This window comes from Lepidochelys kempii, chromosome 1 (assembly GCF_965140265.1).
Source record: "Lepidochelys kempii isolate rLepKem1 chromosome 1, rLepKem1.hap2, whole genome shotgun sequence".
NCBI classification, from domain to species: Eukaryota; Metazoa; Chordata; order Testudines; family Cheloniidae; genus Lepidochelys; species Lepidochelys kempii.
In genome coordinates this window covers 120,608,179-120,635,014 of record NC_133256.1, presented here as the reverse complement: position 1 = coordinate 120,635,014, position 26,836 = coordinate 120,608,179, and the positions used below count along the sequence as shown (strand labels likewise).

At 43.9% G+C, this 26,836-nt stretch overlaps 1 protein-coding gene across 1 annotated transcript in view; it reads right to left on the bottom strand.

Annotated features, from left to right (window-relative positions):
• Positions 1–3,881: 3,881 nt before the first annotated feature.
• GABRA5 (gamma-aminobutyric acid type A receptor subunit alpha5) overlaps positions 3,882–26,836 on the bottom strand; it is a 79,651-nt gene continuing 56,696 nt past the window's right edge. The window contains exons 6-9 of the mRNA XM_073353115.1: positions 22,395–22,538; positions 8,020–8,172; positions 6,172–6,383; positions 3,882–4,455 (exon numbers count right to left, since the gene is read on the bottom strand). Coding sequence (XP_073209216.1) covers positions 4,153–4,455; positions 6,172–6,383; positions 8,020–8,172; positions 22,395–22,538 — 812 coding nt within the window. The 3' untranslated portion in view covers positions 3,882–4,152. The remainder of the gene's footprint in view (positions 4,456–6,171; positions 6,384–8,019; positions 8,173–22,394; positions 22,539–26,836) is intronic.

Here is a 26,836-nt window from a genome sequence, read left to right as displayed (position 1 = left end):
CCCGGGGAGTAGGTTGGGGTTTGAAAGGGCTTGAGGATACCCCACAGGAAAGAATTCCCCAGTGCACCTTCCTGGGCTCTCAAAAGGGTTCTGCACTTGGGTGGTGGCAGCATCTACCAATCCAAGGTCAGAGAAAAGCTGTAGCCTTGGGAGTGTACTACAAGCCTGGAGTGGCCAGTATTAATTTTTAGAATCCTTGCAGGCCCCCAGCTTCTGCACTCAAAGGGCCAGAGTGGGGAATAATCTTGACAGTTCTATATAATAAATTATATCTATTTTGTAATTTATCTTTAACTGCTGTTTCACACAGCGCAGACATCTTTTACTGAGCTACCAATAAAGATGCCAAATCTTTTATCCCGGCTAATGAGGCCGAGTCTAACTCTGATACATTCCCACCTCAAAAGCCTGTTGCCGTAGCATCTTAGGACCTTACAGATGTCTTTTAATGTCTTTAGTCTCAGAGCACCCCTGCAAGGGAATGACATGGTGTTATCCCCATTTCACAGGCGGGAACCTGAGATTCAAAGAGACTTATCCAGAGATCATAGAGCAGTGGTCCCCAAACTTTTCAGGGTCACTTCCCTCCTTACCCCTGTTCCCCCGCTGGAACCAGGGCTGGGGCTCCCAGGGGTGGAAGTGGACAGGGGTAAGGGGAAGAGGCTGGGGCTGCAACTGGGGGCAGGTCTGGAGCCAGGGCTGGGAATGGAGCCAAGACCAGGGGCTGAGGCTGGGCTGGGGATGAGTCTGAGGACAAATCTGGGAATGGAGCCACAGCAAGGGGGTGCGGCTGGGCTTGGGGTGGGGCTAGGGCTGGGACCAGGGCCAGGCTGGAGTTGGAGCTGCAGCTGAGCTGTGGTCAGGGGCCATAACTGGAGTGGGGCCAAAGCAGAGCTGGGGGAGGAGCGAGGCTGGGTGGTCCTCCCTCCCCAACCCCAGAGGGGGTGGCCCAGGGCCTGCCATGCCCCCCCAAACATTCCTAATGTCTCTCCTAGGGGGGTTCACCCCTCATTTTGAGGATCTCTCTCACAGAGGAAGTCTGGGGAAGATGAAGTAACAGAACCTTGCTCTCTTGAGCCCCAGGTTAGTGTTCTAACCTTACACCACAGCCCATCAGCCTATATGAAAAGTGTGAGCTTTTTTCCAAGGTGTATTATTTTAAAGTTTCCCAAGTGTAAATTTCATCTGTCCATTTGGAGGTTCTTGCAATTCTTCAAACTCTCAATGACTTAGCACCATCCATAAACTTTCCTAATTTTCTTAAAGTGAAGTGACCGTTAGTCACTAATAGATTAAACACCACTGTAGGCAGTCTCTGTTAATTTCTCTCTCCCCTATGGTGTGGTTATTAATTGTTTTTGTCCTTGTACATATTCTCTTTTTAATGCTCAAGACTTTGTCCTCAGACCCCAAGATATTTCCTCCCTCACTCCCACCAGTATTCTAATATTAAACACCTCTTACCTTTCTCTAGAGGTAAATCCTCTCTAAAGCATAGAGGGGGTAGGAGAATGCAGTTCACACCCATCCACCCATATATTTTAAACATCAACCAAACTCCTAGAAACTTTATACTAAAAAGAAACCAGGCAAAGGGCTCAGTCCTGCAAACACTTGATCACTTGAGCAACTTTACGCATGTGACTAGTTCCATCTAAGTAAAGGCAACTATTCATCTAAGGAAATGTACCCAGAGAGGTAGGTATTTGAACTGAGTTTAGGCATGAGAACCAAAAAGTGTAAGTGATCATTCAATGTAATTGTGAGGAGCCCAAGAAAGGATAATTTAAAAATAATCATCTTTCACCAAAGTATCAAACTGAGCCTCTTTTTATAACATAAGAATTAGCACACCAAAACAAAAAGACCTCTTTGGACTCCACTCACTCCTGCACAGGAATAACCCACATAAGGGAGAGGAAACATTGGAGTTGCCACTCACTGAATATCCTACTCGTTCTTCCATTCCCTTTGATCCCAGATGTAGTAGAGCAACCTGGTGCTCAAAATATTGGGCACCAGGAGAGAGGATGCACAAGACCACACTGTAAGGAACACAGAAGAGTAAGAATTGCGAGCACATGTCACTTTCATTCCACCTTCCTCCTCCCCAGTGGTTGCAGCTATATGCTGAAAGAAACAGGGTACTCCTTATGTCTAGGACCCCTTAAATGCATGACGTTTGCAGGAGCCAAGGGCCAGCCACTAAAACCACCCTATCTTTCCAGTTAAAACACTGCAGAGTACACAGCAGAGCAGGATATTGAATCCTGGTCACCTGTGTTTCAGGCTACCACCCTAACCACTGGACCATCTTCCTCTCCACTGTTATTCTGATAGCTTCCACTCTGCTCTTTGGCTCTGTTGGCTCTTGCTGGTTCTGAGAGAGCACAGTTCCTGAAGTTCATCCTGGAACCTCCCTAAAGATGCGATCCTGCAACACGGATGCTAGAGCCGCCAAAATTACTACCCCTTTTGTTTATAATCTGCTGTTTACCTTCAGGAGTTTTAGGGTGGTGAAATGGGGGAGAGATGAGGAAGAAGCCAGAGAACTCCAGACACTTCTCCAACCCCTGGCCTGTCCATTACCTCTCTATGGAGTAGAATCCTTAAAAAGGACTTGCCAAAAATTGTTAGGGAAAGGAGAAGCCTGCAGTACGGGTTGGGCAGAGCCTCCCCAACACACACATTCAGAATGGACTCAGGGCCTGATTCTGCAAACATTGCCACGTCATGAATAACTGTATTTACATATTCAGTAGCTCTACTGGCATCAGTGAGAGGACTCGTATCCACAACATTATTTCTGTGTGTTTGCTTGATTAGGTCCTTAGCTGACTTAAAGCTAAAAATTCAGTATGACAAAGTTTTCCCAAAACAATAAGCCAGAAATGGAGGACATTTTGCAACCAAGTATTGAATGCATTTTTTTTATTTAAACATTAAGAGTAAATTACAAAAGCTACTGGAGCAATGGAGCAGTCATGCCAGACTTCTAAAAAAAAAGTTGAAAACTCAAATTACACTTTCTTATTCATGGTTGAAGCAAAACACATGGGCAGCAGCAAGGAGGTTATTGAAAAGTTTCAGGCAAAAACCAAAATGCCCGTATTGTCTCTGGAAGACCTGGCTGTCATGAAGAGTGGTTTTCTTTCTCTGACAACCCTTTTTGTGTTGGGTGATTGTTTTCTTGTTTTTGGGAATAAGAAATAATCATTATTTCAGAGGCATCTTTGTTCATACAACATCATCTTCTTCAATGGAAGATGTTGGTCAACCTCTGGTTATGTTACCCTAATGAAAGTATATGTTAAGGACATTCATGTTTTATCTGCACAGTATGTTCTTAGTCTATTTTTAAAGATACTTTTGTGCAATGCATGCCTAAGTTTTGCAATAAAAAATGAGAATTACCAGAGAAAAATGTAGTTGGAGTGTGAAAAAACTGACTCTTCCCCCCCCCCAAGCATAAGATTCTATCACCTTTATTTACATTGAGTAGCACCTTGCTCCTCAAGCAGTCCCACAAAAATCTATGACCCAGATTCTCAGGTGGTGTAAATTAGCATAGTTCCATTCAGCACTAGGTACTATGTCAATTTCTACTGGCTGAGAATCTGGATTGATGGGGTGAGTTGTGGAATAAGGTGCTACTTGGAGAGAGTAAGGGTGGTGGAATGTGACTCTACATGAGAATTATTACATTTACAACCTGCATTATTCACGGTACCCTATCAGATGACAATAATGGAGCATTTCTGTAAAATATAGGTTACGCCTAAGTATGTATGATGTACTTTGGACATATAAAAACTTCAGATATGTAATACACTTGAACAGTTAAAAATATAACTTACTTTATTTATAAACTATCAATGTAAGATACTGTGCAGCATAGAAGCCATGTTCTATGTCTTCACTTCTGTTCTTCTAAAAAGATCGATGGCTGTAATTATTAATGTCACTGTCTCTGAAACATCTGATGTTACATGTAGAAACAATCAAGGCAATATTATTTGTACATATTATTAAACATGCAAAAACTTCCTGAAGAATATTGCTCAAATATAGAAAGTTTTCTGGACTTCATATTCTCCGTGGTAGTGTTTGCTTTATTAATATGGCTCACGTGTGGTTTTGGAGTCCTTCAGTTTATTTTGGAGAAGTAGCATCTTTAATAACGGGTTCCCTATTCAAATACGTGGCCCAATAGACTAAATTAAAAGTTCCAAACAATACTGGAAAAACTATTCGGGACATTTTGTCAATCTTACTGATGCTGTTATAAGTCTTTTTGCTTTCAGCAGGCTTTTCTTCTGCAGATTTCACTGCAACAGTTGCAGCGCTTGAGATGACTGACGGGGCTGAGTCCTTTGGTACGTTTGGTATGGGGGCTGTCCTTCCAGCACTGTAAGCATTAATTGATTTGTTTCCTAGTAATTGACGTTCTTTCCTCTGTAATATAAATAAGGAAATGCCATTTAGTGTAGAAGGCAGGTGAAAACGTTTTCTCAGGGATTAAACAAAAATGTCAGTTTAGTCGTCAATCACATAAACTGTTCACTAGCTGTTCTCATTTCAAATCCCAACAAACTGTTTATGTCCTGATCTTGCTGCCCTTACTCAGACAAAACTTTCACTGACGTCAGTGAACACTGAACAAGGCCTGCAGGACTGGGTCTCAGACTAGCATGTCAATGAGCAGAATCCTTTATCAATGTGATCCTCGCCCTGGGTCAGTGCTTAAATTGTGCCACGCTTGCCAGGGCTGAGCCCCAGCACCTCTGTGCTTGCTGCATTAGGTCTGAAAGTGGAAAAAAAACTGGTTGAGCCCCGGCACGCAATTGCTTGAACCCAGGCACCTCTTTCATTACAAATTAAACACTACCCTGGGTTTGCACAAGTAAATTTAAAAACCATGAAAAAGAAAAGTTTAGCTACTGCTGATGTCTCAGGGTTCCAGGATGGCTGCCAAGTCACTAACATCACATCACTGACAAAAGGAAACAACATGTGGAGAGGCCTGGGGTCCTTTGTAGCTTTTGGCTTGGTATTTAGTTATTTCACAGGGGATTGATGTAAGGTATATTGCCTGCAAATAGGATTTTTCTTTATGGGATCATTTGAAAAAATTCATTAGAATAGCCCTTATTCCTGACAATAGTCACCAGTAAAGTTCCCAGTAAAGTCCTGATGCTGAAAATACTTATACATGTAACTTTCACATGGGAGTAGTCTCAATGAAGTTGACAGGATTACTCCTGTGAATAAAGTTATGCTTGTAAGCATTAAATAGTCTCAGTATTTGCACACAGGGCCTACACTTGTAATAACTCTGGCTATATTGCAGTTGAAGTGTTCATGGTTTCATGCTGTTTTTTTGTTTGTGTTGCATTTATGGTGATTATTGTGGGATCCTGATTCACTGAACTCAATGCGAGTTTTCCCACTGACTCAATAACAGCAGGAATGGACTATCTATATTAATTTTATGCTACCTTTGTTTAAATTCTGAATTTCACTGAACAAAATCCATAGTAATTAGAGCTATTAATGCTGTAACTGATTTTTCGTATTGGCGTTGGGACTGTAGGAAAAAAATGGTTTCAGGTTGATGCAAAAAATAAAACAGTAGATGCTATCAATGAAATGAAAAAAGTTTGGGGTTCTTTTTAACCTTTTTTTAAAAAAAAACTAAGCATATTTTGAAAGGGAACATGGTTCTGAAATGAAAACATGCTTGTTTTGAAGACAATGAAACAAAGTGTTTTGATTTTTTTTTCAGCTGAAACTATTTGCCGAATTCAGAATGAATTTGTGAACAGTTTTGGTCAACTTGAAATTGTATTTTCAGTGAATAAAATATTTGCCCCAAAAGTTTTACCCAGCTCTAGTTGTAACATACATTTAACTCCCTCGCAGTCATACTTCCAAACACAGATCAGTTCATATGTACAGTAGAGATGAATGTTTCCTATTCTACCCGACAGTGTATGCATTAAAAAAAACCCAGCATGCCCTGCAAGTTATCATTTGAAGAGCAGTGACAGTGTGACATGAGTGAATTAAATCCATTTTTATGGAGCAGTGGCAAATTGTACAGTCAGTTATTTGTGCTGTGCAAGGTAACTGATTCTTATTCTAGTCATTCAAAAAGTATAAATTAAGAACCTTGATTTTTGCAGCTTCCAAAGCTTTTTTGCCATCCCACGCCCAGCTTCTCTTTGTAAAATAGTTGACTGTTGCAAATTCAATCAGCGCAGAGAATACAAAGGCGTAACACACAGCTATAAACCAGTCCATTGCAGTCGCATAGGCCACTTTTGGCAAGGAGTTGCGGGCACTGATACTTAAGGTGGTCATGGTAAGGACTGTAGTTACTCCTTTAAAAAGAAAAAAAATTAAGTTTAGGGTTCTGCATGAGACTTGGAATGTTTTGTGACTTAGGCCCTGATGCCTAAGCAGTCGTAAGGAAATAACTGTTTGTATAACATTTTAGAAGTGCATGGTACTTTGGTGATCAATAGAAAAACAAGGTCCCTGCCCTGAGGACCTTATTTCTGACTTCTGGGGCACCCAGCTCATCTTCAATTTCTACATATTGAAAGAACATTTTAAAAATTGTATGCATAAAGATTAGTGGTGTTAATCAGAATCTTACTTATTTTATTCATTCATGTTGATATGTGGTACGTTTATAGCAGCCCTCATTTATAAAGAAGTACATTACAAAATCTGCTATCCGTGTACTGAGGAATTATTGTAATCTTTGGACTTTCTAATACTTGCAGGGATATGTTTGTGGAAAGATCCATGTAAATCCTATAATCTTTTTCCTTCTGGATTTCAGCCAATATAGAGCATGAACTTTGTAGAACAACCTAACAATTATCACAGGTAATAAAGAGAAACTTGGAAGTCACTTTACTAGGATTGTAATAACTAAACTAATTAGCAGTAACTGCAGTAATAAGGCAAGATTTCAATATTCAGAGATAAAAAACCAACATAAATTATTTTCAATAATTAATTCCCAACCATTGTAGGTGTCCGATCCTGCTGCCACTGATATTAATAACAAAATTGTTACTGATTCCACTCAGAAAAGTCTTCGCCTTCCAGTTTGTACTCAAAGGAGTAAATTCTACTGTCAGTTACACCTGTGTAAATCCCAAATTTCCACTGATATCACGGGATTTTAAAAGGTGTAACAGAATGGAAGTAGGTCCCCAATCCTTTGGCGTCATGGTAGGTAGTCTCTGTGTTGTCCTGGCCCATCTCATACTACTGATTTTAAAGCAAAATGCCTGACTGATGTCAGTGGAGAGTTCTGTATAAAAATCAATAGCAAGATTTGGCTCCCTGTTACTAGTGGGAAAACTGTCTTTTGGACAAAACTGATTTTTGCACTCCTCCCTTTCCCAGCCATTGCGTTTTCGTAATGCATCAGTCTTGGGTGTTTACTTCCTGCTTACAAGCAATCTTCTTGTGATAATTCAAGTTGTTTAGCGATCCCAAAAGGATTTTACCTATTAAACATTCTGTAATATGGATACAGTTTGTAAATGAGTAATTATATTAATTTGTATTGATAATAATACCCCTATTATCATCAGTACAAATTAATTGGCACTAATTAACCTCTTTTATGATTCATCTAGATCAGCACCTTGAAACACAGACACACTAAAACTTTTGAAGAAAAATCAGTGTTTTCATTGCTGTGTCTAGAGATGTATTAACCCCTCCCCCATTAAAATAAAAACACACAGATTTTATTTCTTCTTCCCTCTTCCCTCACCAACCCATACTTAATTCTTGTGTAATTTTCGTCAGTGCTGAATCAAAGGACTTGGAAACATGGTAGGAAGAGAGCCTATGGTTTAAATTGGTTCAGAAGTAGGGGGAACTGAAATCACCAGGAATAGAAATAGATCGTAGTAAACTATTTCCTTATACAGTCACCCCTTTGAGTAAGACAATCCTTTCATAACCACCACAAAGAAGTGAAATACTCACCGAAGACAGTTCTAGCAGGAACAGACTCTCTGTTTAGCCAAAAGGACACTTGCGATAAGATCACGGTCATAACGCATGGAAGGTATGTCTGGATGACAAAATAACCAATCTTTCTTTTCAGGTGAAAATGTGCAGTCATAATAGTGTATTCACCTAGAAGGAGAAAAATGCAGTGGTGGGAAAAAGTCAGACCATGCCTGAAACTGATGGATCCTGCTGATTTCTGTGCCCAAGTCCTCAAATTCTATCACCAAATGAGAGAACACACTCAGCCATTTCCACTGCACCAAAAATGTCTGGTCTTCCATGCAGCCTAGCTCTGCAATGCTGGAAAAACCAGGATCCGGAACATACATCCTGCTGATGTTTGTACACATGCCTCCAGAATGACACTGCATAATTAAAAAACACAATGAACTGCTCCTACTGTATTAAAAAGTTTCAGAATCTGGCATGTTCCAGTGCCACAAGGCTGCAGAAATTTGGATAGGTGACATGAATTCTGTTAGATCTGGCCAATTTTTGAGTCCTGGGCCCCAAATTCCACCACCAAAATAAAGAGTAAATCCAATTGGTCTTAGTGCATCAAATAGGTCCAGAACCAACACATTCCAGCAGTACAATGCTGCAAAAAACAAGATCTGCTACTAGGATCCAACCTGATCCTGACAATTTTTGCAGCCAAACCTCCAGATTTCTACTAAGGAAACATGACCAGACACACCTACTACATTGAACATGTTTAAACTATGGCGTGTTCCAGTGATGCAGCACTGCAAAAACCTGGATCCAGAATTTGGATCCCACTGACATTCCACCCCACAATCACAGAATACTTCCCACCACTCCTAGAGCACCACACAATTTGGCATGCTCTAGCACCAGAGCCCTGCAAAATCCTAGATCTCAGACACGGATTGTGATGGAAAGTTTGAGCTGTTTTGTCAGTAGGCAGCGGTGCATGAAGACTACTGCAGCCTATTTTTAGCTAGCACTGGAGACAGTCTACATTCTTTTTTACCATAAAGTTGTAGCTGTTGCTAGCATCCATTTTGCCTCTATCTCTGGCTGACTAATCGGGCATGGTTTCTGAACAGAAACAGCAGAATTTTGTCAAAGTGCCTAAGTTTCATGCTCCAGAGAGCTTCAGCTTTGATGGAGCAGACTGACCTGACTGGAAGGATTGATTTACAGGTTTTGCATTGCAACTAAACTCCAGAAGGAGAAGGGTCTGGTACAGTTGTGTTCCTTAGTCTATGCTTCGGGCAGGGAAGTGGAACCCATCTTTAAATCCTTCACCTTTGAAGAGGAGAGCCACACTGTGGTGCTGGCTGTGCTTGATGACCTCCATGTAATGTGGCTGATGAGTGAGCCTGTTTCTACCAGCATGTCCAAAAACCTGGGGAGTCTGTGGAATTGTTTATAAGAGGCTTGTATGGCATGGTAGAAAACTGATATTGAAGACAAAATGGAAGAGCACATGAGAGACAGAGTACTGACTGGCATTTTAGACAAGGGACTGACAGAGAAACTGCAAATGAGGGAAGATTTAACCCTTCACACAGTAGTAGAAATAGCAAGATAATTGGAGACTATTAAAAATCCAAATAGAGGCCAGTGGCCACCAGAAAGAAACCTAGAGGAAGTAACTTACAAACAGAATCACAATAGGAGATAGAGAACGACTGCAAAAAGCAATTATAATCAATCCTCAAAGGCAATGTGGGGTGAGCCCTAGGCAAAATATAAACACTTTTCAGACTAGCTGCACAAAATGTGGGAAAGATCACAATACAAGAGGTGATTGTTTAAATAAAGGAGGCAAATGCTGTAAATGCACAAAAATTGGCAATTTCATTTAGCCAGAGAGAAAGAGCTAAACTGACTCCATTCATCACACTATTTGAGACATTTTGCTTTCAAAGATTGCATTTCAGGATTTCTAGTGTTCCTGAAAATTTCCCAAGAAAGATGGCAAAGCTATTAGAGAACATAAATGGGGTCGTCCTTTTTAGGGACAACACATCAATGGAAGAACATAACAAAATCTTCAGTGAAGTCCTGACCTAAACCACTGAGTCCTGACTCAAGCTAAATAAAGAAAAGTGTGTTTTCCAAAGTTAATTTTTGGGCCAGTTAATAAACAAAGATGGAATTAGTCCTATCCCCGAGAAAGTAAAAGTAATTAGAGAACTGAATCCACCAACAAATGTACCAGAACTGAGACATATACTGGAGATGGTAAACTATCATGGTTGATAGCTGCAAGACTTTTCTACAGTGACAAAACCACTGAATGAACAACTAAGGTCCAATACTTCCTGACTCTGGGGCCCAAATCAGGAGACTGCCTTCCAAAGGGCAAAGAAATTATCTTTAGAACTGAGGTAGTTAAATTCTACAATGGTCAGTGCAGATATCAGTAGCTATGGCCTCGGTGGTGCGTTATTGCATCTACATGGATCTGAATGGAAGCCAATTGCATTCTGCCCTCATACACTTACAGAAGAAGAAAAATTATATGCATAGAATGAAAAGGAGTGCCCGGCAAGTGAATGTGCATGTGAGAACTTTTTACAGATACATGTGTGCGAAGAGACTCGAATAACAACACCTATACCCGACAGATCCTGGAAAAGGCTAGCACCAAATTTGTGCGAATTTAGAGGATATCATTAGTTGTAGTGGATTATTTTTCTAGATATACTGAAATAATATATTTGAAAGATTCAACAAATTGTAGTGTTATCAAGAAATAACAAGCACATTCGCCAATTTTGGTATATCAGAACAACTAGTGACAGACAACACACCACAACTGAACTTCAGTCATTCCAAACCAAATGTGGTTTTGAACTGATCACTAGCAGCCCACATTACCCACAAGCAAATGGAGAGTCTGAGAGGGCTGTACAGATATCCAAGAAAATATTGAAGCAGGAAGATCCATTCCTTGCTCTACTGAGCAACAAGTCTCTACTGTTAGTAGCTACTGGCTATAGCCCTACCCAGCTCCTGATGGGAAGGAAACTCAGGACTGTTCCAACCCTGGAAAACAATCTAGCCCCAGAGTGGCCAGACCTGAAAAAAGTAGCCAAATCAGATCAACAAGCAGAAAAAGCTTATGAACACTTTTATAACTGATGACAGGTTTCAGAGTAGCAGCCGTGTTAGTCTGTATCCGCAAAAAGAACAGGAGGACTTGTGGCACCTTAGAGACTAACAAATTTATTTGAGCATAAGCTTTCATGAGCTACAGCTCACTTCATCGGATGCACTCAGAGAATTGCCAGTTTGTGTCAAAGTGGATAGAGTAGAAGGATGGAGAACTTCAGCTGTTGTAAAGGAAAAGAATACCTTGCCCTGATTATACAGTATTGAGACAGACCATGGAGAGTTCAATAGAAACCGTCAACATCCTCAGTTTGTTCTAGAGGCTGAACAATCCACAGAATAAACTCTACAAAGTGCAGGTGTGGAATTAGGAGAAAAAGATTCACCTATTCCAAACTTGCCAGAGACAACCCTTGTAAATAGAAGTCAGCCTAGCCACCAACTGTTACTCATTCTGGCCATATAGTTGAAAAAAAAAGTATGATTTAGAGATGAGTAACAGACAGATGTATGTTGAGAAAAGTAAGTTTAAAAAAAAACAGTTTTAGAAATTGTTAAAATGCAGAAAAGAAAAAAGAAAGAGGGAGAGCTGATGGAAAGTTTAAACTGTATTACAATGTTTGGTCACTAGGTGGCACTGTGTGAAGACTATAGCTGCATGTCTTTACTAAATGTTCGCAAAAAGAAAAGGAGTACTTGTGGCACCTTAGAGACTAACCAATTTATTTGAGCATGAGCTTTCGTGAGCTACAGCTCACTTCATCAGATGTTTACCGTGGAAACTGCAGCAGACTTTATATACACACAGAAATCATGAAACAATACCTCCTCCCACCCCACTGTCCTGCTGGTAATAGCTTATCTAAAGTGATCAACAGGTGGGCCATTTCCAGCACAAATCCAGGTTTTCTCACCCTCCACCCCCCCACACAAATTCACTCTCCTGCTGGTGCTAGCCCATCCAAAGTGACAACTCTTAACATAATCAAGTCGGGCTATTTCCTGCATAGATCAAGGTTTTCTCACATCCCCCCCGCCCCCATACACACACAAACTCACTCTCCTGCTGGTAATAGCTCATCTAAACTGACCATTCTCCAGGTTTAAATCCAAGTTAAACCAGAGCATCGGGGGGGGGGGGGTAGGAAAAAACAAGAGGAAACAGGCTACCTTGCATAATGACTTAGCCACTCCCAGTCTCTATTTAAGCCTAAATTAATAGTATCCAATTTGCAAATGAATTCCAATTCAGCAGTTTCTCGCTGGAGTCTGGATTTGAAGTTTTTTTGTTTTAAGATAGCGACCTTCATGTCTGTGATTGCGTGACCAGAGAGATTGAAGTGTTCTCCGACTGGTTTATGAATGTTATAATTCTTGACATCTGATTTGTGTCCATTTATTCTTTTACGTAGAGACTGTCCAGTTTGACCAATGTACATGGCAGAGGGGCATTGCTGGCACATGATGGCATAGATCACATTGGTGGATGTGCAGGTGAACGAGCCTCTGATAGTGTGGCTGATGTTATTAGGCCCTGTGATGGTGTCCCCTGAATAGATATGTGGGCACAATTGGCAACGGGCTTTGTTGCAAGGATAAGTTCCTGGGTTAGTGGTTCTGTTGTGTATGTGGTTGTTGGTGAGTATTTGCTTCAGGTTGCGGGGCTGTCTGTAGGCAAGGACTGGCCTGTCTCCCAAGACTTGTGAGAGTGTTGGGTCATCCTTTAGGATAGGTTGTAGATCCTTAATAATGCGTTGGAGGGGTTTTAGTTGGGGGCTGAAGGTGACGGCTAGTGGCGTTCTGTTATTTTCTTTGTTAGGCCTGTCCTGTAGTAGGTAACTTCTGGGAACTCTTCTGGCTCTATCAATCTGTTTCTTTACTTCTGCAGGTGGGTATTGTAGTTGTAAGAAAGCTTGACAGAGATCTTGTAGGTGTTTGTCTCTGTCTGAGGGGTTGGAGCAAATGCGGTTGTATCGCAGAGCTTGGCTGTAGACGATGGATCGTGTGGTGTGGTCAGGGTGAAAGCTGGAGGCATGCAGGTAGGAATAGCGGTCAGTAGGTTTACGGTATAGGGTGGTGTTTATGTGGCCATTGTTTATTAGCACTGTAGTGTCCAGGAAGTGGATCTCTTGTGTGGACTGGACCAGGCTGAGGTTGGTGGTGGGATGGAAATTGTTGAAATCATGGTGGAATTCCTCAAGGGCTTCTTTTCCATGGGTCCAGATGATGAAGATGTCATCAATATAGCGCAAGTAGAGTAGGGGCTTTAGGGGACGAGAGCTGAGGAAGCGTTGTTCTAAATCAGCCATAAAAATGTTGGCATACTGTGGGGCCATGCGGGTACCCGCATGGCCCCACAGTATGCCAACATTTTTATGGCTGATTTAGAACAACGCTTCCTCAGCTCTCGTCCCCTAAAGCCCCTACTCTACTTGCGCTATATTGATGACATCTTCATCATCTGGACCCATGGAAAAGAAGCCCTTGAGGAATTCCACCATGATTTCAACAATTTCCATCCCACCACCAACCTCAGCCTGGTCCAGTCCACACAAGAGATCCACTTCCTGGACACTACAGTGCTAATAAACAATGGCCACATAAACACCACCCTATACCGTAAACCTACTGACCGCTATTCCTACCTGCATGCCTCCAGCTTTCACCCTGACCACACCACACGATCCATCGTCTACAGCCAAGCTCTGCGATACAACCGCATTTGCTCCAACCCCTCAGACAGAGACAAACACCTACAAGATCTCTGTCAAGCTTTCTTACAACTACAATACCCACCTGCAGAAGTAAAGAAACAGATTGATAGAGCCAGAAGAGTTCCCAGAAGTTACCTACTACAGGACAGGCCTAACAAAGAAAATAACAGAACGCCACTAGCCGTCACCTTCAGCCCCCAACTAAAACCCCTCCAACGCATTATTAAGGATCTACAACCTATCCTAAAGGATGACCCAACACTCTCACAAGTCTTGGGAGACAGGCCAGTCCTTGCCTACAGACAGCCCCGCAACCTGAAGCAAATACTCACCAACAACCACATACACAACAGAACCACTAACCCAGGAACTTATCCTTGCAACAAAGCCCGTTGCCAATTGTGCCCACATATCTATTCAGGGGACACCATCACAGGGCCTAATAACATCAGCCACACTATCAGAGGCTCGTTCACCTGCACATCCACCAATGTGATCTATGCCATCATGTGCCAGCAATGCCCCTCTGCCATGTACATTGGTCAAACTGGACAGTCTCTACGTAAAAGAATAAATGGACACAAATCAGATGTCAAGAATTATAACATTCATAAACCAGTCGGAGAACACTTCAATCTCTCTGGTCACGCAATCACAGACATGAAGGTCGCTATCTTAAAACAAAAAAACTTCAAATCCAGACTCCAGCGAGAAACTGCTGAATTGGAATTCATTTGCAAATTGGATACTATTAATTTAGGCTTAAATAGAGACTGGGAGTGGCTAAGTCATTATGCAAGGTAGCCTGTTTCCTCTTGTTTTTTCCTACCCCCCCCCCCCCCGATGCTCTGGTTTAACTTGGATTTAAACCTGGAGAATGGTCAGTTTAGATGAGCTATTACCAGCAGGAGAGTGAGTTTGTGTGTGTATGGGGGCGGGGGGGATGTGAGAAAACCTTGATCTATGCAGGAAATAGCCCGACTTGATTATGTTAAGAGTTGTCACTTTGGATGGGCTAGCACCAGCAGGAGAGTGAATTTGTGTGGGGGGGTGGAGGGTGAGAAAACCTGGATTTGTGCTGGAAATGGCCCACCTGTTGATCACTTTAGATAAGCTATTACCAGCAGGACAGTGGGGTGGGAGGAGGTATTGTTTCATGATTTCTGTGTGTATATAAAGTCTGCTGCAGTTTCCACGGTAAACATCTGATGAAGTGAGCTGTAGCTCACGAAAGCTCATGCTCAAATAAATTGGTTAGTCTCTAAGGTGCCACAAGTACTCCTTTTCTTTTTGCGAATACAGACTAACACGGCTGTTCCTCTGAAACCTTACTAAATGTTGGCGCCAGTCTTCTTTTAAAATTAATTAATTATTCTTTAAATTATTTTATTTTATTTTTAAGTTGTTACTGGTGTCTATTTTGCCTCTGTGTGACAATCCTGACATAGATCAAGCTGGATCCTTCTCATTTTGGCACACAAGACTCCAAATTCCACCATCTACACAGAGAACACATACAGCTGCTCTGACTGCACCAATACATTCTAGATCTCTTTGCATCCATCCCTGTGCCATCCCTGGGACCTATCAAATCCTGCTGATATTTGGACTCAAGACCCCACAATGCACTGCCAAAACAGACAGTCCATAGCTCCTCTCCTAATATGCCAGATAAATCTAGAACCTGACCAGTCCTGGCACAAGACTGCTGCAAAAACCTGTATGTGGACCTGGATCCAGGCAATTTTTGGCCTCCCAATGTACAAATCCCTCTACCCAAATATAGACTATTGTTGACCTCCTACTCCATCAGAAAAACCAAGATGCTGACACACTCTGGTGCGCAATTTCAACAACCACATCCTACAATTTGATCCAGCTAATAATTTGCTCCATACTTACAACTTTACCCTCGAAATAGAGGACAAGTAGAGCCACTCTTATTCTAGTATAGATTGGTTTAATCATGTGATAAAACTGCTGAATTCTGCCAGATCCTGGCATTTTTGGCCATGCCCCCAAAATGTATTTTCTTCAGAGACAAGTGCAGCATAGACCTTTACCACTTGAGCTAAAGGACTAACTACAAATATTATATTTGGTAGCATGCAATGATCGTTATCCTCTGCAGACCAGCTCTAAAGGAGGATGTATAACACAGTGAAGCTATCTTACATGTGCATGTATGGCCATATTTTACAGACAGCACAGCTGAGTAGTTAGAATAGGCAGATTATTTGTGAGACACAGTGTGGTTAATTGTCTATGGTTTTGCTAGTATAGCTATACTGGTATGTTATGCTGCCAAAATGGTCTTACTGTGGGTACAGTTTATATCAGCAAAACTGTGCTTTGCACCAGTATAATTCATTCCAGCCCCTCTGTGCAAAATAAGCTGTACCAGCAAACCCACAGTTTTGCTGGTGCAACTGTATCTACCAAAGGGACTTCTGCCAGCACACCTATGTCAGTCAGGGCGCACACCTCTTCACACACCTGACCAACAGAACTATGCGGCAAAGCTGTGTTGTGTAGACCAAGCCTGAGATGTGGACCTGCCATATCAGAGATCTGGCATCTAACCCCAGTTTGTGTAAGCTCGCAGTGGGGTATGAGGTTGTGGGGGTACAATAGTTCCGGCTACCTGTGACTGCTGATACTATTCTGAGGTGTAAAGGCTGCCTCTGTCTCTAATGGTCCCCGTGCGGAAGTGGTTATAGTAGCTGGGAGAGGCCAGCAGAGTCTGGAGGAAGAGCAGTGTGGAAACTGCCACACTGCTGCCCCCAGTGTAGAAAGACTCTTCACCTTGTTGGGGCAGGAGAAGAGCGGTGCAATTTAAGAAGCCTGCCTGACTCCTCCTCATGCAGCTGCCCACCTAGTGCTGTTTTCTGCTCCTATCAACCCTCTCTAAGACCACTGTGATGTACTCGACACGTGGCAACCCTTTAAAGCCACCCAGTGATTGAAACTGATGCTGGATGTGGTGACTTGCCTGGTAAGCAGAGTAGCTGTCTTTGAGCATATACAATAGGTGCTCCCTGATCTGCACTGGCTGCTTATGGCTTTCCAGATAAATTTAAGCTCTTCACTTTGACCTATAAACCCCTAAAAAGCTCAGGACCCATCTACCTGAAAGAGTGTCTCAACCCTTGTGCCCAGGGAAGGGCTCTCTTCTGGCTTCTCACTTTCTTGTGAAAAGGATCCTGGAAGAGTGCTGGGGAGAGGGGCTGGGAGAAGGTCTGCTGTAAAATGAGGTAGCATATCCCTATAACTGGATAATTTCCTATACACATTGATTTGTGATAATCCCACACCTGGTATGCAGGATTTTTTGGTGCTCTACACCTGGCTGCATTTTTTTTTTAAATTACAAATTACAAAACCCAAAGTACTTGTTTTCATTTGAAAGGCCAGTCATGGCTGATTCACACCCTACCTGTCATTTCTTACATAGTATTGAGACATTGGTCCCCCCATGTCCACTCCACCAAAGATGCCAGTTTTGCCCATTGTTCAGTTTTCCAATAAGTACCTCTGCACTTTCTCCCATGCTGCCTGTAAAGGTGTGGGTTATTCCCACATGCCCCTTGTGGTCCAGTGTGGCACTACAAGTATGCCCCACCTTCATTTCCCGAGATGGGGGTAGCAGTCAGTTCCCTTTCCCAGCTTGAGGGGATTGGGGTGGGGGGCAGCTGTTGGCTTCGTACTGTCCCTTAAAGGGACAGTACACTCTTTCGCACTGCTCTTACACATGGAGGAAGCTTCCCATGAAATTTGCATTTTCTCAGCAGCCACAATGCCTGCAAAAAACTCAACTGGGGATGGGGAGAAGCTGATGCTCTGTACCACTACTTATTATGCTGACTGGTATTGTCTCATTGTTACCTTGGGCTCATCCCAGCCATTTATTGTATCCACCTGTTGGCTCTAGCATTACACTTAGAGTGAAATTCTGGCCACACTGAAGTCAATGGCAAAACTCCCGTTGACTTCAGTAGGGCCAGGATTTCCCTTTAAGACTTAAGCTCTTTGGGACAAGAACTATTTTTGTTAAATGGTTGTACAGAGCCTATAACAGTGGGATGCCATTCTCAACATCAGTAATCATAAGAAATAATTAATAATAAAGAATAAATGGAGCTGCTGCATTTTTTCTGTACTTAGCTGGTAGAATTTTTGGTCTTAGAGCTGATATAGCTGGATCCAAGTGCTGGCTATGTGATTTTGTGCTGCAACTGTGCCAAGTTGCAGAGGGTCTACATCAGTGGTTCCCAAACATTTTAGTAAGGCAACCAAACAACTGCATTTTGTTTTTTTTTACGACCTATCCAGGATCCAAATTTAATGGAGGAGGGCAAAATCATAGGCCAGTGTCCTCCTCCACCGCCACCTCCTCACCCTGCTGAGAGGCTTCTGACCATCTGCAGCAGCATCCTCTACCCTAGCACCACAACCCTACTCCCAGAGAGGTGCAGAGGGAATGCCCCAAGGTGTGGGGGTCTGGTATTTGAAGAGTTTGCTCTGCACTCATCCCACAGTGATGACTCCTTTCTTACAGGGCTGGGCCTAACTCCCTGCTCTGGGAGTTGCAACCTGGCACACAAGGTCACAGCATCACTCTGTCCTGATGGAGGGGCGGCTGGGACATATTTGAGTGAGTGGCATTGCGACCTGCCCATTTGGTGTCAGTGCCACTCAGGTTTGACCTATGCCATCCCTTGCAGTACCACTCAGGTATGGCTTGACCTTGACCTTGATCATGTCATGGGAGAGGAGCAGCCAGGTCAAACTTGAGTGGCACTGTGACCCTGTGTACCAGGTCACAACACCCAAAGGGGGGTTGCTAGGCCCAGTCCCATGAGACAGAAGCTACTTGTGCAGCGTGAAGTGCTGGGCAGGCTAACTCTCCAACTCCCCTGCCCCTGGCCTCTCCTCCACACTGATCCCATGACCCATTTACATCCTTCCCACGATGCAGCCCATCCTTTAGGAGACATTGGCTAAGATTTTTTGATGGATTAGAAGTTGCTACATTTAAAAAAAATCATTTAGATAATAGAATTTTGGAGAAAGAATATGGCTAAAAAGTGGCAGGCTCCAGTGGGATCCCGACCAATGTTCCCTCTAATTTTTGACAGGCCGTGTGCATAAATTTTTGTGCTTCTGTGCAAATGTTTGTGCTCGTGGTGTTTAGCCGTGTGTGTGGGGTTTAGGCTCTGTGTGCGCGTGCACACGCGCACAGCTTAGAGGGAACAGTGATCCAGACACCAGATACATGTTTTTCATATGCTATGAGTCTGGATACATCAAGGGCCCTTTTACCAGTGGTAGAATGGTGGCTACACCTGTAGGCTGAGGCCTGGGGTGAAAAGAAAATGGCAGGTTCTGGCAGAATACAGGTATGTCAGATCTGTGTTATTGTGTCGTTGTTGCACCAGACCACACTTGCCTCAGGATACATCCAGGGTCTGTAATTTTTTGGTACAGGTAGAGCAGCTGGCTGTGTTCTGTATTTAGATATTGGAATTTGGGGCAGGAGTGCAAAAATTGGCAAAATCCAGCACAATCTATGTTTTGGGTCTGGGTTTTTGTAGTGCTGTGGTGCTGCAATGTGCAAAAATCCAAGATCTTTGGTGCAACAGAAGTGGCTGGACTTGTTCTCTCTTTATTTGTTTATTTGCAGGAATATTTCGATACATACAAGTGGCTGGATGTGTTCTTTATGTAGGAAGTGGAAGTACTGGGGCTTTGTTCTGGTTTTTTGCAACACTGCTACATGGGGAATTTTTTTGTGGCAGCCCTGTTCTCTATATAGCCAGTAGAATTTGGGGGCTTGAGTGCCAAGATTAGGAGGATCAGGGTTTTTGCAGCATGCCAGTGCTAAAATGTGCCAGATTCCAAGATTTTTTTGGTGCAATCTAACTAGCAGAGTATCTTTTTTTCAGGCAGAACTTGGGGAGCTGAGTGCAAAAATCAGTAGGATCCAGTAAGACTGGTGCAGATGCAGATTTTACCTCTTTCTAAAAGGCATCCGCTTGAAGCGATAGCATAAAGGGTGTGTAAAATTTTTATATACCCAAACATTTCCCCCCATGCAATTGGAGGGGTTGTGCAGTTTGACATGTGGTCCAAAATATATCCAAAGGATCCAAACTGTTGGATTTGTGCAATATTCTTCCGTCTTCCGCTCCCTCCCCAAACCCGCGCCCCCCACATTCAACAGTTCTGTACAAAGGAGAAATGTCTTAAACATCCGATCACAAGTAACCCTGATTACCAGCCTACTGTGAGCTTGATGAAGTACAGAAAAGCCATCACTGACTGATGCTTTCCCTGTGTAAAATCGGATTTTTGTATTTTGCTAATCCCTGGTTACAATCTGTGTCCTGCTCTTTGCGATCCACCCTGCAATCAGAATCCAGCCTGCCCAGATGCAACCTGGGACATTAAAAAAATTCTTGACGTTGGAAAACCGTAATTTATTAGCCTAAATCTTAGGGAGGGGAGGGGAGGGGATTTCTGGGCACAAACTTTTTGATCCCTCCGAGGATTCTGCTGTTTCCCTTAGGTTGAGGAGTCCAAGGTGCCTACCACGGTAAAACGGAGAAGAGAAAGTGGCCCAGAGCTGATACCCTGGAGTGTCCACTGCCTGCTTTGGATTTTTTATTTCTCCCGGGATCAGGGCGAGTTTCTAGGAGATGCCCCCATACATCCTCTGGATCTTTTTCTTGGTAGTTTTGAAGGCAAGAGGGGAGCTGCCATTCATTGCAGAAAACAATGCAGCTATGATGGTGAACTGGTAAGGAAACATGTCTTTGTTCTTTAATGAGAGGCAGCTTGCTTTCCCCAGGGGGCTCTTTGCTATTAGGGGAACAACTGTGATTATTTCTACATGCACATCCTGGCTGCTGATTCTCTTGGCTTATTTAGCAACTGTTTTATGGATATTGGAGGGGTTGGGAATGATTGGAGCATAATTTTGGAGGAAAGCGGAGCATAACTTTGCTTTGTGGTTGCCTTGTACTATGCAAGATTGCCCTAGCTTTAGGATTGTTTGGAGAGTAAACAGCAAGCCCAGTTGGGCTCAGAGTGGGCCCCACCTTCCACCGGGCTGTTTGTTTGTTTGTTTGTTTAATTTTGAATAGAGAGCTTTAAGCACCTTCATTCCTTAATGCTACCAACCTTTGTGATTGTGAGTGTGTGTGTGGGTGAGAGAGGTTGGGGATAAGGGGGTTGTGCGCATGGTAAAGTGCCCTAAATATCCCTTCCAAGGATAGCACAGGTTACCAATCTGGTTTACACCTTCTCCTCAGAGTCTCAAATTAGATCTCAGAGCCTGTCATTTATAGCCAGTGATAGGAGGTGCCAGGTCCTCAAAATAAATATGTCTCAGTGCTTTACTAGTGTTAATTTCTGCCAGAGCATTGTTCAAATCTGCATTCTAAAAGTCCTCTGTGAATGAAGCCACGGGGGAAGGGGATGGCTTTGTTTAAAGACAGTATATTTTTGGTTCCAATCATAGGAGCCCTTAGACTCTACTCCATTAATTCTCTCAAGACAAGTATATTATATAACCTGTTAAAGCCTCTGTGCTGTGGAACCCACGTAACTGTCAGAGCTGGTCTGGCTTCACCCTCCCAGGTATCCCCCACCCCCATCTAAGCACAGGGCTGCCCTGACATGGAAGCCTTAAGCAGGAGGCGAGGGAGGGAAGGGGGGGCCTCACGTGGATGGCTGGGCTGGGATTAAAGCTTCTTTGCCTCTCTAATGCTGCCACATCTGGTGCCTCCACTTCCAGTTATGGAGGAAATGGGAATCCTTGGGGTTAGCACCTCCTCTCTGGCCACGTGGTACCCAGGACACGCAGCAAAGCTCAGCAACAGCTGCCACCTTCCCTCTTCCCCCTCCCCCAAACGGTTTCATCAAGCAAATCACTATAAACCTAGAATTGGTACAGATCTAATGGGTGGGCAGTGTTTGCCTCCTGGCGCTGTTCCTCCAGCAGGGAAATAAGCCAGAAATAGTGCTGCGATTTCAGCAAATACAGCAGGACCTCGGAGTGACGAACACCTCGGGAACTGAGTTGTTCATAGCTCTGAAATATGCGCTGTTTGTAACTCTGAACAAAACATAGTTGTTCTTTCAAAACCTTACAAAAGTTTGCAGCTGAACACTGACAATACAGCTTTGAAACTTTACTATGCAGAAGAAAAATGTTGCTTTCCTTTATATTTTTAGTAGTTTATGTTTAACACAGCACTGTACTGAATTTGTTCTTTTTTGTTTGTTTGTTTGTTTGTTTTTTTGGTTTTGGCCTCTCCTATTGCCTAATGGTGTACTTCTGGTTCCAAATGAGGTGTGTGATTGACTGGTCAGTTTGTAGCTCTGGTGTTGGTAACTCTGAGTTGCTACTGGTCAGTTGCCAAGACTTGATATGCATCTCCCTAGTGCCCGCACCAAAGACCCAAGAGCCTGTATGCATCTCCCCCCACTGCATCTCTTTTTCCTGTTAGCAACTGTGTGGTGGAAAGATGCATTCTACCACACCTGTACTGGTACTGATGTTTTCAGTTCCTACAGTCTGTCCCATCAGATGATACTGGTTAAGTCGTGAACCATCTTCTGCAACCACCACAGATGTAGCAGTGCTATTAGTCCAGACGTAGACCACTTCAGAATTGGGGTAAGCATCTGTTGATGGAAATAAAGATGACAGGTTAAAACAGAGATTAATTTCCTAGTAGACTCTTAAATTATATAACGAAAAGTAGTACTTGTGGCACCTTAGAGACTAACAAATTTATTTGAGCATAAGCTTTCTTGAGCTTCAGCTCACTTCATCGGATGCATTCAGTGGAAAGATGAAGTGAGCTGTAGCTCACGAAAACTTACGCTCAAATAAATTTGTTAGTCTCTAAGGTGCCACAAGTATTCCTGTTCTTTTTGCGGATACAGACCAACACGGCTGCTACTCTGAGACCCTAAATTATATAGTTTTGAGAAAGGGAAGGGGAAGAAGAGAGGAGTGACAGAGGTTAAGAGAAACAAATAGAGATGATATAATTATGTTCCCATATGTCCGGCTCACAAAGAATTAGGTTGAAGGCTTCTGACATAACAGATGTGTGGGATGGTTTGTAAAAGGCTGGAACATTGGAGTTACAAATATAATCCTTTCAGCCCATTTGATTTCAGGGAGATTTTGACTGGAAGAGTGAAATGTGCATGGAGTGGTGTGGGGGTGTGCTGGCTGGTTTATATGCCTGGCTGGGGTTGGTGAGAGTGTGTGCACATGTGGGAGGGGGAGGCTGATGTGTCTGCATGTGTGGAGAGGGTTGAATTATGCGCGTGCAAGTGTGTGTTTGATATGAGTTCTCACTGCCTACTATTTTTTAGCTGGAGGCCCTAGGAATCAAAGGTAGTGGCAGAGTTGCCAACTCACATGAACTTATTGTGAATCTCACAATATTTACTATTTTTCTTCAAGCCTCAGTGCCTGGATCATGTTACTCTATGAGAACCTCAGCTTTCACATTTTAAAAAAAGTTTCAAGCCCCTGTGGTTGCAAAGGAAAGCTTGAAAACAACAGTCCTATAGTCTTAAAAAGCAGGAGGCAAATTTTTAAAAAAGCTGTGTTTTTTTAAGAAAAGCTCTTTATTTTGGGGGTGCCTGTCTTATGATTTTTGAATGTTTAGCGGTGGCAATGAGGTTGCAAGGAGCCAGAGACTGTTTTACCAAATCCTCTGGAAAAACTAATGACCAGGACATCAATTTCCTTGCAAAGAGAGCGCAAAATGCAGGTGTGACAGACATGGAAATGCTGTGTAATAATGTAAGAATAGGGTCTGTGCAGGGTTGCAGCACAATAGCTTCTCAGATTTAAGAACATCCAAGCACACAGTTGAAAGATAACAGGGAAAACAGGTGGTGTTAGCTTCAAGGATCCTGTATCCCATCTTCAACAAGTTTCAAGCCTTGTTTTTCTAAAGCTGGTAGCCTGTCTTGGAAAGCAGGGACTCAGAGAAGGACTTAGGGATCATTGTTCATAATCACCTGAGCATGAGCTCTCCGTGCAATAGTGTGGCAAAAAGGGGAATATCAAATAGAAGTAGGGAAGGGATCTTGACTCATACACAGCATTGGTGAGACTGCTACTGGAATACTATATCCCATTCTGGGGTCCACACTTCAAGAATATGGGCTAGCAGCTTGCTCCATCCACTCCACACATCAGCCTGGTATGGCAGTGCCTCCGGGAACGGTGCACCCTACTCTTGTTTAGAGGGAGGCAGTGTAGCCTAGTAGACAGAGCACTGGACTGGGACTGAGGAGATCTGGGTTCTATTTCCAGATCTGTCACTGGCCTGTGGGGTGACCTTATGCAAGTCACTTCACCTCGCTCAGTTTCCCCATCAGTAAAATGGGGATAACGATAGTGACCTCCTTTGTGAAGTGCCTGGAGATCTAGTGATGGAAAAAGTGCTATATAAGAGCTAGGTGGTTTTATTATTATTATTACTATGGTTGTGGAAATACTAAAGAGAGTTCCAAGAAGGGCTGTAAGAATGGTCCAGGGCCTAGAAAACAAAGCTTCTAATGTGAGGCTTAAGGAGCTGAACTTATTGAAGAGAAGGTTGAAAAGTGTTTTGATCACTGTGCACAGGTACTCACACATGGACAATGATCTGAGAGTGGGGGATTTTCAGCTTTGCTGAGAAGGGCCTAACAAGATTTTGTCTGGAAGTTAAAGTTAGACAAATTCAACCTTGAAATAACGCATGATTTCCTAGTGGTGAGGGTAATTAAATATTGAAAAAGCTTACCAGGGGAGGGGCTGGACTCACCATCACTTGGAGTCTTTAAGACATGACATATTTCGTAACACATACTTTCATCTGGCTTCTGGGCGAAGTTCTGCAGCCTCTGTCAGTGGGAGGCAGTGAGGAGATCAGGCTGGGTGGTCATGGTGGTCCCTTGTGGCCTAGGAAGTTATGGTTCTATGAATTCCCCCTTCCTTCATGGAACATGGGGAGAATAGGAGTGCCTCTATTGCCCTCAACATGCTCAGAACACTTTCAGCTTTGCACTAAGACAGTGAATATAACCAAATCTCATGTTTCAGGGTTTCAAGGGTCAGGAAGGATTATGTTCCCCCAGTGCACAATTGGCCAGATGAGTTCTGGGTTTGTTTGGGTTTTATTTTCCACCTTCCTCTGAAGCATCAGAGATTGGCCGCAGCTGGAGATGGGAAACCAGACAGGGCAGATGAGTGCTCCGAGGTGGTACAGAGAATCCTCCTTCTTATATGCCTGGCTCACCCGACTTGCTCACATGCTCAGGATCAAACTCATCAGATTTGGGTCAAAAAGAATTTTTCCCACAGGTCAGATTGGCAAAGACCTTGGGGCATTTTGACTTCCTCTGCAGCATGGACCATGGTTCACCTGCTGCGATAATCTAGATGAGTGGTTCCCAAACTTGTTCCACTGCTTGTGCAGGGAAAGGCCCTGGTGGGCCGGGCCGGTTTGTTTACCTGCTGAGTCTGCAGGTTTGGCTGATCGTGGTTCCCAGTGGCTGAGGTTCGCTGCTCCAGGCCAATGGGAGCTGCTGGAAGCAGTGGCCAGTATATCCCTAAGCCCGTGCCACTTCCAGCAGCTCCCATTGGTCTGGAGCAGCGAACCGCGGCGACTGGGAGCTGCAATCGGCTGAACCTGTGGACGTGGCAGGTAAACAAACCGGCTCAGCCCAAAAGGGGCTTTCCCTGCGCAAGCAGTGGAACAAGTCTGGGAACCACTGATCTAGACATATCTCACCTAATCAATTCCCTGCCATTGCTGGGGCCTTGGGCATTGGTTACATCCTGTTCTCTGCATCTGGCACACAACAGTTTAGTCTAACTAAATTCTGAACTTAATATAGAGTATCTGGGTGAAATGGAATGGCTTGTGATATAAAACAAGTCATACTAAGTGATCTAGTGGTGGCCTTAAACTCTATGAAACTATGAAATCAAAAAGGATGCTGAAGAGTTAAAAAAACATTCTCAGGAGAAGAAAGGGGGTCAGCTGTTAAAAGCTTCTCAACTGACTCAGATTAGGGTGACCAGGTATCCAGTTTTCAATCTGAACACTCAGTCGAAAAGGGACCCTGGCAGCTCCAGTCAGCACCGCTGACCGGGCCATTAAAAGTCCAGTTGGCAGTGCTTCAGGGCTAAGGCAAGCTAGTGCCTACCTGTCCTGGCTCTGTGCTGTGCCCTGAAGTGGCCATCAGGTCCAGCTCCTAGGTTGGGATCCACGGCCAATGGGAGCTGTGGGGGTGGTGCCTGCAGGCGAGAGTAGCGACGCATGCAGAGCTGTCTGCCGTGCCTCCGCCTAGGAGCTGGACCAACTGCTGCCACTTCTGGGCCACAGTGCCAGGACAGGCAGGAAGTCTGCCTTAACCCTCCTGCTGTGCTGCTGACCAAACCCTGAGCCCCAACCCCCTGCCCCAGTCTTAAGTCCCCACAAACCCAGAGGCCCCTCCCACACCCCAAACCCACCCCCAGAGCCTGCACCTCCAGATGGAGCCCTCACCCCCCCTGCACCCCAACCCCCTGCCTCAATCTGCACCCCCTCCCATGCCCTGAACCCCTCTGCCCCACTCCCCATCCTGGAGCCCCGATCTGCACCCCAAACCCCTCATTCCTGGCCCAACCCCAGAGCCTGGACCCCCCAGAATGAGCCCTCATCCCCCCTGCACCCCAGCCCCCTGCCTCAAACTGCAGCCCCCTCCCACACCCTGAACCCCTCATCCCCAGGCCCACCCTAGAGCCCGCACCCCCAGCTGGAGCCCGTACCCATGCCCCAGCCCAGACCCCCTTCCCGCACCCTGAACCCCTCATTTCTGGCCCCACCCCAGAGTCTGCACCTCCAGTTAGAACCCCCTCCTGCACCCCAATCCCCTGCCCCAGCCCAGTGAAAGTTAGTGAGGGTGGGAGAGAGTGAGCCACC